We start from the raw sequence: 13,600 nt of genomic DNA, 5'->3' as shown, positions 1-13,600 counted from the left end.
TGGCGTGACTGGGATCATTTTCCTTGTCGGATCACTCTTGCCTAGAACATTCACAAATTTTAAACAATCACAAACATACATTTATGATCATGCCCCAGCAGGATTCGAACCCGTGGCTATCGCAACAGTAGGAGGACCGTCCATCGCTTTTACCACTGCGTCACCATGCCGGCTTCTCGAAGCAATTTTGTTTATAATATGTATTCGTTAATCTATTGATTTATGTAATTATTAATTGATTTGTGTAATTATTAATTGTAATAAATATTATTTTTTGTACATTTCTGTATCGGATCAATTCCCTAATTTCGAGGGTGCAATTTAGCTCCTATTCTGATTTTTCTCTTGATATTCGGAATTTGTTCAATAATATGTCGGGTTTGATCAGCATAACGACAATCGTAATTTCCTTCTTTTCCTGTGGCATGGATGTGAAGAGGTTGTCATGAGCTTTTATAATTCTTAACCATATATTGCTAACTACTAACCTACGCATACTAACAACTTGCCCTTGCCCATCTCTTTTCGAACACAAAATTTATTTCTTTACTTTTTTTATTAATCTATTAGAACTTTAACAATCTGCCTGTTGGCAATAAGTATTATTATATGGTTTCCGTTATTTAATATAACTATCTTGACATGTAGAGGATCGCTTCAGTAAGTGATCTGCTGTACAACTTATAATCTAAATCTTATTATAAAAATCTTATTATAAATTGTTTTAAAGTTTAAGTTTTGTTTAACTTCTAACTACTCTATGCGTCTATTAATCAGTTCGTATAGTAGTTTGCGTTTCAGCCTATGCATTATACTGTTATCGCGCACATTTAACTAGCTAGCACTAGCGCACTAGCACACTAGCACCTCGAATCACACTCGTTATCGGTTATAAAGGGATATGACTCGCAATACCTTATTCTTGAACCTCTGGAGGATAGCCGTGTTTGGTAGTCGTACCCCACAGTTCAATACCATAGGTCCAAAAGGGCCTAAGTATTGACTTATACAGCAAAACCTTGTTATCTAATGATAATTTAGATTTACGCCCCATTAGCCAGTACATTTGGTTTAGTTTAATACCAAGCTGTTTGCGTTTTGTCACTAAATGTAGATTAAAAAGCATTCCCAGATATTTAACGTTGTCTGCTTGCGGAATTTCATGATTATTCAATTTTACTGTCGGACATGTTCTACAAAGGGCAAATGTCACATGGGTAGATTTTGTCCCATTTGTTTTGATACGCTATGTTTTCAACCACAATTCGACTTTGTTAAGATGAAGTTGGAGGTTTCTTGTGGCTTATATTGGATACTCGTGTGATGATAAAACCGCTGTATCGTTAGCATATGTTACAACAGGAATGTTTCTCGAGGTCGATAGGTTAGCTGTATACAATAGATATAACAATGGGCCGAGAACACTGCCCTGCGGAACACCCGAATATATTGGGTGTATTCATCACCTTGTTTGACAATAAAATGTCTGTCTGTGAGGTATCCAGCAGTTGAAAGTGCGTATGGGGCAAAAGCTTTTTCAGTTTAACATGTAGTCACTGCAAAAGGCTTCATTAGCATATTGAAACTAAGTGAGAACCGATGGGTTCTTGATATGTACCTAGTTTTAACTTTTGTACAAAACTGTCTTAATAACAATGTATTAATTTAAAACATATAAGTTAGGCATTGTCCAAGTGCCATGTGAATCTTTCAGTAGTGTTATTATATATGTAACAGATTGGATATTATTCTTATTGAATGATTGTTACTATACAATTTCCATCTACATACCACTTACTTCGGATGCTTATGTGATATTACTCATAATTGGTATAAATGAAATATGAATAGACTATAGTAATAGAAAATAACGTATAGTCTATTCAATTTTTTTTTTGTATACACGTCATCAAGATGTTTAATGTATTGCCTGCCGCAATTTGTAAATTCGTTTTAGAATCAGATAATAGTTTCCTTCTCATTTTATTCTAGTTAAAAAGAGACACAATGCTGTCTGATTAGTTCGAACACGTAAACGAATGAGTCTGTCAAAGTCGTCCGGTTGTCAGACGTATGCAAAATTCTTGAAAGTATGGAGGTCTTCGCGTAATTAATTGAACGAACCTATGTTTCCTTAACACTTTATTACTAACACTAACTATTATACAACTAATTAACTAATGAAAATGTATGAATGTTTGATTATTGAATGGATGTTTGTTGATTGAAATGTATAATGCGTGAGCGTCGAAAGATGAACGAATCTGCGGTCTGTTTTTCTGCGTGCCCTTAATCGTTTGGTCGATCTTATTCTGTGGCCAGTTCGAGATAAGAAGAAGAGGCTTGACATCACCACAGTGCCCCTCGCCCCTAGCGAGTTGGTCGCGGGAAATTTTGAATCCTATAGATGGGTCTTATGGCTGGTTGGCAGTAGGAGTGTTCTTCATATATCTGGGACTCCTGAGAGATATATACTCATTTTAAAATTTTAGACATTTCTATCAATTTTGAAATATTTTTCTTTTCTCTGTAAGACTCTGAAAGGCCCTTCGTATGATGGGCTTAGTGGTGTTTTTGCCTGGTCTCTTCTTACGAAAACAAATGGTACTTCCAGAAGGTCTGCATTGACATATGGCTTCTCTTTAGCATGGTTGGTCGCTTCTACTGGTTTTAATTGTCTCATGGTTGACTTCAGTTTCCTTACGATTTCTGCTTCGTCGATTTTACTTTCTGTTTCCCGAAACATCTATCGCGGTAGATTCAATGTAGTGCCATACATTTGCTCCGCCATTGTACACTGTATTTCCTCCGTGAAAATACAACGAATGCTCACAAGAATGAGGCTTTCTGTCCATTTTATATTGTTTGTGGCTACTAGTGCGTTCTTTAATGTTCAATGGAATCATTCAACTATTCCATTGATTTGTGGGTGATACGCTGTAGTTCGTAAATGATCAATTCCTAAAGTGTTCGTAATGTATAGATTTTATTCAAATTGTCTACCTCGATCTGTTGTTATTTTTGTTGGCACACCAAATCTTGCAACCCAGTGGTCTATGTATTTGTGTGGTACTCTTTCGGCTTGGATATCTTTAATAGGTATTGGTTCAGGCCATCTTTAGAATCGGTCTATAATTGTGAGGATATACCTAAAATTGTTGTATGGTGGTAAAGGTCCGACAATGTCCATATGCACATGTTCGAATCTGTTATCTGGTATATCTATTTGTTTATAAAGTGTTTTGTTACCTTGGATTTTTGGCAATGAATACATTCTTTTGTTCATCTATTGATGTCTTTATTCATATTAACCGACACAAATCTTGCAGTTATCAACCTTCTATGTCCTTGCTGTCCCGGGTGTGCTAAATTATATAATTTATGAAACACTTGATGTATTTTGCTGGAATATATGGTCTTATTTTACAGTTTAATGAGTGGCAATACAGAAGGTCATCTAGATCTGGTAGTTGTAGTTGCTCCAGTTGTAGGTCAGTTTTCATTGCCCCTTTGAGGATGTTTTCCATTTCCTTGTCTTCCTTTTGTGCTTTTACAATTGCTGTATAGTCCGATGATTGTTCGATTTAATTTATGTTTGGTCTTGAAAGGAGATCTGCAACTATATTTTTTGAACCTTCAATGTGTCTGATTTCCCAATGAAACTGATATGTCTAATTTGCCTTGGACTCTGCTTGTGTTATGGATGGACTTTTGTTTGAAAGAGTTTATCTATGGTTTATGGTCTGTAAATACAGTAAATATATTCTCTTCCAAAAAATGTTGGAAATGCCGGATGGAACTATATATGACTAGAAGTTCTCTATCCTATGTGCTGTAATTTCTTTCAGTCTCAGACAATTTTCTGGAAAAGAGTTGTTGCAAAACTCCCCCCATAGCTTTGTCGGATGCATTGACGTTTAGGAATAGTTAAGCATCAGGGTGTGGAAAAACCAAGAGAGTCGATACAGCCAACTGTTTTTTTATTGTGTCAAATATCCCCTGCATTTGATCGTCCCATTTAATTTTTTGTAATTTGGACTCATTACTTGCTAAGCATTTATTAATGGAAGCATGATGTTAGCTGCTTTAGGTATCCATCTTCGATAGACTGTCCGAGGATTTGAGATATTTTCTATGGCTTTTAATTTTTCAGGTAGTGGTGAAATTCCTTAGCTGTTGATTTTTATTGCTAAGAATGTAACTTCTTCTGTTTCAAATTTACATTTGTTTGTTATTATTGTTAGCCCTTGTTGCGATAGTCCCCTCCTTTTTATCTCCTCGATAAAACCTTTTCCATGTGTTGAAAATGTTCTTGACGGTTGCTTGAAGCGATGAGAATATCATCAATATAGACATATACGTAAGGTAAATATTGGAACAATTTATCCAATAATCGTTGTAATGTTTGAACCGCGTTTCGTAGTCCAAATGGCATGCGGCTATATTCATATAACCTTAGCGGTCTTCTCTATATCCTCTCAGTTAATTGATATTTGATGATATGCTTTCTCCAGATCAATTATTGTAAATACCCGTTTGTTATGTAAATTTGAACTAAAAACTTGTATGCGTGGTATTGGATATCGATCTGGTTTGATGTTTGCATTTAACGTTCGATAGTCTTCGCATATTCTCCATGAACCGTCCTTCTCTACCATATGGACCGGACGGGACTAGCTGGATGATGATTGTTTAATTCCTTCTCTCTCAAGTTTTTTTATTTCTTCTCTCAAATAATTTAGTTTGTGGGGTGCTAGTATTCTAGTTCTTGCGTGTGTTGGTGGTCTTCTTGTCTCGATGTGATCCATTGTATCTATATTTACACAATTTTTTAATGGTCAGATGACATTTGGAAATTTGGCAAATGGTTTTGATTGAAATCGGAAATGATGTTACTGAACGGATCCTCACTTTCCATTATGCTGACTATACATGTTTTCCTGGCTGTTCTATTGAACTTAGTGAAAGTTTGGTTTGAAGGGTATATACGTTTTTGGTACCTCACATCTACTTGTATTTCATAATAGGATAAGAAGCCTGCTCCCAATATAGGATCCATGACATCAGCTATTACAAAAACCCAATGAAATGTTCTTTTCAGACCAAGTACCTTCAGGGCGGAACATATTTCCTGGCTTTTTGCCGATATGTTTTATGATACCAACAAATATCTTGTTGGTCATTTGGTCTCCTGCTATATGCTTGTCTATGTATTTGATTGTTTTTCCGTTAATTGGGAGATTTGATGTTCTATTTCATTTTATGGTGATGCTTGTTCCTGTATGGTCTGGATTGTTGATATTTCGTTGGTTTTTGAAGTCTGTCTGCTAATTCGGCTAAAGTCTCAAGATCTTCATCCCTTGTTACAATCAGTGCTCTTGTGTTTTATGACAATTGTTCCAACCGGAGGATTTTCAGGGCGTTTTCTGATCTATTACCTTCATTTAAAAGTTGCATTTTGTGTAACAACTGTGATTGTGAGATTGTGTGTGAGATCGCCAACCGTTTTATTAATTTATGTTTAAACGTGTCATATTTGTTAGTGCCTGGTGGTTTTCGAATTATGTCTTTTACCTCACTTAAGACATCGCGAGTTAGGCTTGTCGTATAATCGAATTTGGTTGCGCCTTTTGTAATTCCAGTCACCCTGAACTGAGCCTCTATTCTGTAGAACCACGTTTCCTCTTCTGTTTTCCAAAATTCTGGCGGCTTGAAGCTTACCTGGCTAATGTGGCTGGTTACGGATGTCATTGTATTGTCCTTCATTTTTGTTTTGACATTCTTGCGTCGGGGTCACCACTTATGGTGGTCTTCGGGTAATTAATTGAACGAAATTATGTTTCCCTTAACACTTTATTACTGACACTAACTATTATATAATTAATTAGTTGTTACGAAAATGTATGAATGTTTGATTATTGAATTGGATGATTGTTGATTGAAATGTTTGATGCATGAGCGTCGAAAGATGAATGAATCTGCCGTCTGTTTTCTGCGTGCCCTTGATCGTTTGGTCGATCTTGTTCTGTGGCTAGTTCGCGATAAGAAGAAGACGCCTGGCATCAGCACAAAAGCAATGGTGATAGGAGGTTATAACACTAACCTATAAACTATTGTGACTGTATAATTAACTGTAGTTTTTGGATGTACTGTAATATTAAAATTAATTATATTTCATAACATTTTTGGTCAATTATTTTATTTACATTAGGATTTCGTTGTATGTGAAAGTCAAACTGAACTAAAACTCAAAGTTGACGCGGCAACATTGTAACATTTTGATGTCACAAATTTAGATGACGTATGTACAAAATAACTTTGAATAGACTATATTAAGATTATTAGACATTTTTGTCCATCTTGTTCTCTTAAGGATATTAATTTATAGTTAAGTTAGATTGTAGCCAAGATACTGAATCATTTTAACTTTTGAAACCACATTAACGAATATTTTTGTTCATTTTTAAAGAAGAAAATTTTATTAATATACTTTTTTGATCATCAAGTGTATTGTTATAAACAAGTCGAAATCTCTTTTTCTTCAACTGTTCAAAAAATGTCTCTACACCTATCAAAATGGCCCATCGTAGATTAATATCATAAAGTGTTATGTAAAATAGATCAAATTGTTTAAAAGACTATAATAATATACTTTTCTAATAGTATTGTATTTTGTTTATGCATATGCATAAAAAACGTATTTTCACCAAGAAATTAAGGTAAATAAAACTGAAATAAAACAATTTGTATATAATAATATATATTTAATATGTGGTAAGATAAAAAGTATTTATAATATTTACAAATACTTCTATATAAGGATCTTTTAACGGGCTAAAATTTAATTTAAGCAAAAGGGACACGGTTATGATAAAAATAAAAGCAACCTGCCTGAAACTCGAACGAAACAATAAAACATTAAGATAAATCTAATTATATTAATAAACTTATATCCATTGCAATTCTTGCATAACATTCGAGCAGGACACATTAAAAAAATCAAACCATTTCATCTTGCAGTTTACTGAAGTGTATTGACGTTATTACTATATATGTTAATATCATAGCTATTGAAACTAAGTAATTACCGATGGGTTCTTGATATGAACCTAGTTTTAACTTTTGTACAGCAGTATCTTAGTAACAATCTATTAATTTAAAAAATATATGTTATGCATTATCCAAATGCCATGTCAATCTTTCTGTAGTGGTATTATCTATGTCACAGATTGGATATTTATTGAATGATGTGATACTATACAATTTCCATCGGCAAACCACTTACTTCGGATGCTTATGTGATATTACTCATAACTGGTATAAATGAAATATGAATAGACTATAGTAATAGAAAATAGCATATAGTGTATTTAAAGTTTTTTTTTCATACGTCACCTAGATGATTAATGTATTGCTTGCCGCAATTTGTAAATTAATTTTAGAATCAGACAATAGTTTCCTTCTCATTTTATATTAGTTAAAAAGAGACAATATGCTGTCTGATTAGTTCGAACACGTAAACGAATGAGCCTGTTAAAGTCATCCGGTTGTCAGATGTATGCAAAATTCTTGAAAACAATGTTGATAAGAGGTTATAACACTAACCTATAAACTATTGTGACTGTATAATTAACTGTAGTTTTTCGATGTACTGTAATGTTAAACTGAATTATATTTGATAACATTTTTGTTCAATTATTTTATTTACATTAGAATTTTGTTGTATATCAAAGTCAAACTGTACTCAGAGTTGACACGGCAACATTGTGACATTTCGACGTCACAAATTTAGATGACGTATGTATAAAATAACTTTTAATAGACTATATTAAGATTATTAGACATTTTTGTTAATCTTGTTCTCTTAAGGGTATTAATTCATAGTTTGGTTAGATTCTAGCCAAGATTTTAACTTTTGAAACCATATTAACGAATATTTTTGTTCATTTTTAAAGAAGAAAATTTAATTAATATACTTTTTTGATCCTCAAGTGTATTATTATAAACAAGTCGAAATCTCTTTTTCTTCAACTGTTCAAAAAATGTCTCTATACCTATCAAAATGGCCCATCGTTGATTAATATCATAAAGTGTTATGTAAAATAGATTAAATTATTTAAAAGACTATAATAATATACTTTTCTAATCGTATTGTATTTTGTTTATGCATATGCATAAAAAACTTCGTATTTTCACCAAGAAATTACATAAAATGACGTATAATTTCATTGGTAAAATTTAAATTTAGGTAAATAAAACTGAAATAAAACAATTTGTATATAATAATATATATTTAATATGTGGTAAGATAAAAAATATTTATAATATTTACAAATACTTCTATATAAGGATCTTTTAACGGGCTAAAATGTAATTTAAGCAAAAGGGACACGGTTATGATAAAAATAAAAGCAACCTGCCTGAAACTCGAACAAAACAATAAAACATTAATATAAATCTAATTATATTAATAAACTTATATGCTTTCAGATATCTCATGATGATGATGATGATGGTAAAAAACCGACATGATCAAATACCACGTTTAAGATATGACTCATTCATACTTCATGAATAAAACAAAGAACAACACCAATTAGAGTGTAGAGTGGATTTGAAATAGTTAAATGCGGCGAAGTATGAAGAAATCATCTAAAAAAATTTAACGATAATTAACCAGTATTTCTTATTTTTACTACTGCACAATCACATCTTATGACTCAGTTTATACTTAAAATTACAGTTGTTTTAACAATATATACGTATTACAAAGTAAGCAAGTATGGTGGATTAACATAACAGATTTAACGAACTGTTGGTTTTTCTCAGTTGGGCCCTCCATGGTATGATGTTGGGTTCTTCATCCGATGGTTCGTCATCGAGTGAGTTGGTACTTACGCTGAGATGGTTGGAAAGTTCCTTACCATTGGGAGTGTTATTGTTAAAATCTTCCTGAACGTTTTCTTCACTTGACGGTTGTTGCCTCGCGTCCTGCATCTTTACTTTGTGTTCATCAACTACTTTAGGGGTATAGATAGTTTGCCTAAAATTGAAATAATAAATTATTAGTTCCTGATATGGCCATAATAATATTAACTATTTCTGCGACGGATAGTTGAAAAGTAATCCATACATGTGTGTTGAACACGAATGAAATGACATGTGAATCCTACTGATATTGTTTTGCTGATGAAAGGCTAACTATGATGAGGGTGCATTGATATGTCTATTGTAAAACATTGTATAATTTTTGACTGCATAATCAGCAGTTTGATTTGATCGCAGCTACAGACGATAAACATCAACAATAATTATCGACGATTTGTTTAAAAATGATCGATAAATCATCTAAAATCCTAACGTAAACCATATTAGAATATCCAGGGAACATGTCAGCTTTATCACGCGCAGCACACGTTGTATATTTTAGCCATGTTTTGTAGATATTAATAACGAGAACAAGCAAGATCCACAAGGATATCATCGACATACTTCATATTATTTAAATGAATATACAGTTGAGAATTACGGTAAGAAGAAAATTAGTTAAGGCTTAAAAATTAGCTTTGTGCTTTTTGCAAGAATTATTTTGAAACTAATTTTAATAATTTGTTAAAGAATAATTGTTCTAAGGTGCACATAATTTATAGTGTATTAAATTGTTGTTATAAATGTGTGTGCTATAAAGAAATCATAAGTTGATCACCCAAAGTTTATTTAATAATGAATTCCTTAATTTAAAATGCTCTGTTCAGTCCAGAAGAGATTTTCATTTATACCAATAAATATCCGGTCTAATTAATAAGATTTTATATACCAATAAATATCCGGTCTAATTAATAAGATTTTATGTTTAGAAATTGGGCTATGCTCTCAGAATAGGCTGCCGTTCATTCAGCTAGTGTTTTTTTTTTAAATTTAGGAGTGGTAGATAAATACATGTTTCATCAACAGCACATACGAATTTCTCGAATAACAGCAAATAACGTAAACACTTTTAATTATGTAGTATTATTTTCTAATATCAGCTGTCTTAAGCTAAGTCTCTATAACGCTTATCAAGTGAATTATTTTTCCAAGACAAAAATTCTTTATTCAAATATGGAAATAATAAAAAATTGGTTCACTAAACTATCGTAGCTTGTAAATTTATGATTAACAGTTTGATATATATCGTTTAAAGTGAATCTAAATCACAGTGAAAATATAATAAAAAATAACAAAATACAGTGTTAACGAAGAAATGGATAATGTTCAATTAATTTTCAGCTAAGTGTGCCCTTTTAGCTAGCTACTTATCATAATATCCTGGAAATTAAGAGCACAATTTTACACGCAACAGTCAACAAAAAACTGAAGCATTCGCTTACCATTTAGAATAAACCTTCAAGCCAAATAAAAGTGAATATGAATATCCATAATTTACAGTTCAACGAGTGCGAAAATTCAACGATTCATCTAGTCATGCCAAAGGAACCCAACAAGTTATAAAAACTGCTATCTTATCAACTTAAAGGAAACAGCGTGTTATGATCTAATAACCGGATAAATTTTGCAAATTCTATCAAGAAACCAAATATTTGGAAGATTAGCAAAGATACATGAGGACCCTATTATCAATACCGAAGCATTACAATTCTTGGCTAACATTCGATAAGGGCAAAGATTTTAAAAAAATCAAACCATTTCATCTCATGGTCTAGTGAACTATATTTACGTTAATATAGGACTAAGCAAGGATGGATGGTTTTAAATGATGTACAATAGTATAGTTAATTATGTACGTTAGTAACAATGCATGAATTTGAATATATTATTTATATAAGTTTAGTATTACCCAAAAGCTATATAAGTCGTCCAATAGTGGTATCATCTATATGACAGATCGGAGACTTATTGAGCGGTGTGTTACTGTACAATTTCTAATTATATACCACCTAGTTCAGATGCTTGATCTTATTGATGTGATATTATTCGCAACTGATATAAATGCAAAATGGTAGACTACGGTAATAAATAACAATACATTAAGACAATTACACTTTGCTTTTTTCTATTATTTTATTATTTTAAGGTTTTTAATTCGTAGCTAGTATAGATTGCAGCCTAGATACTAGAATTATTTTTATCTTTGGTTTAAAGAAAATTTACATGAAATTTCCCGATCGTCAGGTATATAATTAAACAAGTCAAAATCTGTTCTTCTTTAGCGCCATATCATAAAGTCTATATATGCTCCTGGAGTTCTGCGCGGTATCACCACTGCAGGTACTGAAAGTACGTTTTCGAGACATTTGTATGAGTTTTTTGTATTGCCCTGCAAATATATTTGATTGGTTCATTTCAATTATATATTGGGTTTGTCTGTTCTGTTACATTTTTTGCATAACACAGAATGAATTTAGCATGTTTTTATGTTTTGTTGGCAAAATTGTTGATTAATTATATTGCACCATCGATCTAAGACGTGTTTTGTATCGCACAACGGGCATGAGTTTCCTTGGAAGATATTCCGGCTCTATTTTAAAAATGTATTGATCAAATAAAATATTCCAAATTAGCTGGATTAAAATTAAAAGTACATGTGTTTCTAAAGCAAGTTGTTTTTGATATTGATATTGTAATTTGAGACCAGAGTGTGGAAAAATGATCGAAGAACTTGATAAGAAAAGACCATTTACTGAAAAAGGAAATGGGCATTTAACTACCACTTGTTTCGACTGATGCATATTCCTTAGTGGATAAAGAGGTCTGTGAATTGTTTTTGTAATGGCATTCGTATGTTAACTGAAACTTGACATAAGATCATAGAGAACGTACAATGCACAATATTTCTACTAAGTTCTATATGAAGGAAAATTAACTAAAAAAATCTGTAAAAGTCAACATTCTTGATATTCTGGGCAATTGCAAGAAAATATTTGTTAATTTTACTCACCTAATCTTATGTTCAGTTTCCTCTTTTTTCGCTATCAACTGTCGTTTCCATTGTGGTATTGACAGCAACCGTTTCTCTTCAGCTTCCCTTTGAAGTTGTTCCTCCAGTTCTTTTCGAGCTTTTTCTGCAGCTTTCTTAGCCAACATTTGACGTTTCCAAGCCGGTATAACATTTCCAGAATTGTCTTTATCGGGTATCTATTAACATATTTTCTTTAAATGTCTTTATACTATTTAAATTACTAGATTTTGACAATTGCTTGTGATATTGATGCATAAAACATTCAGTTAAAAAGATTATTACAAACCTTCTCAACAAATTTCGTGGCAGTGAATTGCTTAGAAATTTCCGTGAACATTTCCCGTTCCAAAGTCATTTCCGTTTTGGCCTTCTCCATTTTCATTTTCTTGACGCCGGTGAGGTCTTTTGACATCTTAAGCTCGGCTATGAGGTCGGTCTTCTGGCTGATGAACGAATCGGCAGTGTTCAGGCATTGCAACGACATACTACGAGTTGGGGCGGAAAAGGTCTTGGTTGCCAGCGTTTTTTCGGTTCTTCTCAATTGAACCGAGTTCAGATCTTGAATACTGATGGCGGATAACGGCTGCAGTTTCTTAACTTTGTCCTGGTTATTAGCGGTGCTTTGTTTTGACATGGTGGTTTGGGTCAAATCACCTGAAAACAAACAGACTAATATAAGGTGTAATCTATTTGCGTAATTTCAGAAGACATGTTCTTTAAAGTTTGTTCATATAATCGCTTTTGATTTTAATATATATTATATAATTGCATTTGTTTTGAGAAGCAATATGGATTGAAGAAAATGTGAAGTTAAACCACTTTTAAATCACTTAAACAAACTGTTAAATTGGATGGTTTTGATATTGCTCAAAATAAAATAATGTTTTGTGTTTAATGTTATTAATGTTATTATAATTAATGTTATAATTAATCTGGGCGATGTTCGAATTGTCATATTTCAAATTTACCCCAATTGTCAGTTTTGGTTTTAACCATTTAAAAATAGTGATTTTTAAGCTTGAATAATAGAGAACTGCTTGAAGGGCAAACAAATTTGAAGGCAATTAATTACAAAACTTATTGGACGAATAACCATTAAACTATCAAAAGCATTTTCAGATAGTTTAGTAGTTGGTGAATCAATCAATACGGACATTTATGTGTGATTGGAAAGATCCAGAAGGAGAGAAAATTGCTATACACGATTTCTCTGAAAATGCAATTTCGAACCTTGCTTTGAAAGGCCAGAATGTGCAGCATCCAACATATGCAATCATAATTCTACTGCTTGAATGCTGGGAAATATTGAAATAAAGTTTCCAAATAGTCGATATTCAATCTTGAGAAACGAAATTGTTACAGTTGCAGGTCCACAAAGTTACAGCAATAGTAAAGAATCTATTGCATATTGAAAGAGTTACTATTTGGTGCAGATTTTGGAATACTGGCAAAACAGGTTATAAAAATGTATATAAAGATAATTATATAATTCCAACTTGCTCCAAGTTCTTGGAAGATGGCTGAAGTGATTATGAGCTCAAAATCAGAAAAACCAATGTAAATTATTACATCTTATTTCACTGCTACAACAGGCTAAGGCATTTAAAAAATTCTTATTGAAGGGAAAAAATCAGTTACAGA

General features: G+C 32.4%; 1 protein-coding gene across 5 annotated transcripts in view; it reads right to left on the bottom strand.

Annotated features, from left to right (window-relative positions):
- Positions 1-6,747: 6,747 nt before the first annotated feature.
- Positions 6,748-13,600, bottom strand: part of f (espin protein forked) — a 258,719-nt gene continuing 251,866 nt past the window's right edge. For 4 of the 5 annotated variants that reach the window (XM_076394368.1, XM_076394377.1, XM_076394387.1 and 1 more), the window contains 3 exons: positions 12,246-12,613; positions 11,939-12,135; positions 8,277-9,043 (listed from right to left, as the gene is read on the bottom strand). In XM_076394368.1, coding sequence (XP_076250483.1) covers positions 8,791-9,043; positions 11,939-12,135; positions 12,246-12,613 — 818 coding nt within the window. In that variant the 3' untranslated portion in view covers positions 8,277-8,790. Of the gene's footprint in view, positions 6,888-8,276; positions 9,044-11,938; positions 12,136-12,245; positions 12,614-13,600 lie in introns of those variants that run through there. The other variant, XR_013004189.1, reaches the window with a different exon arrangement.

Source organism: Rhynchophorus ferrugineus, unplaced genomic scaffold, assembly GCF_030347505.1.
Source record: "Rhynchophorus ferrugineus isolate W39M unplaced genomic scaffold, kcgeb_rfMv2 rfM1, whole genome shotgun sequence".
In the NCBI taxonomy this organism is placed as follows: Eukaryota; Metazoa; Arthropoda; class Insecta; order Coleoptera; family Curculionidae; genus Rhynchophorus; species Rhynchophorus ferrugineus.
This window is presented reverse-complemented; position numbering and strand designations above follow the sequence as displayed.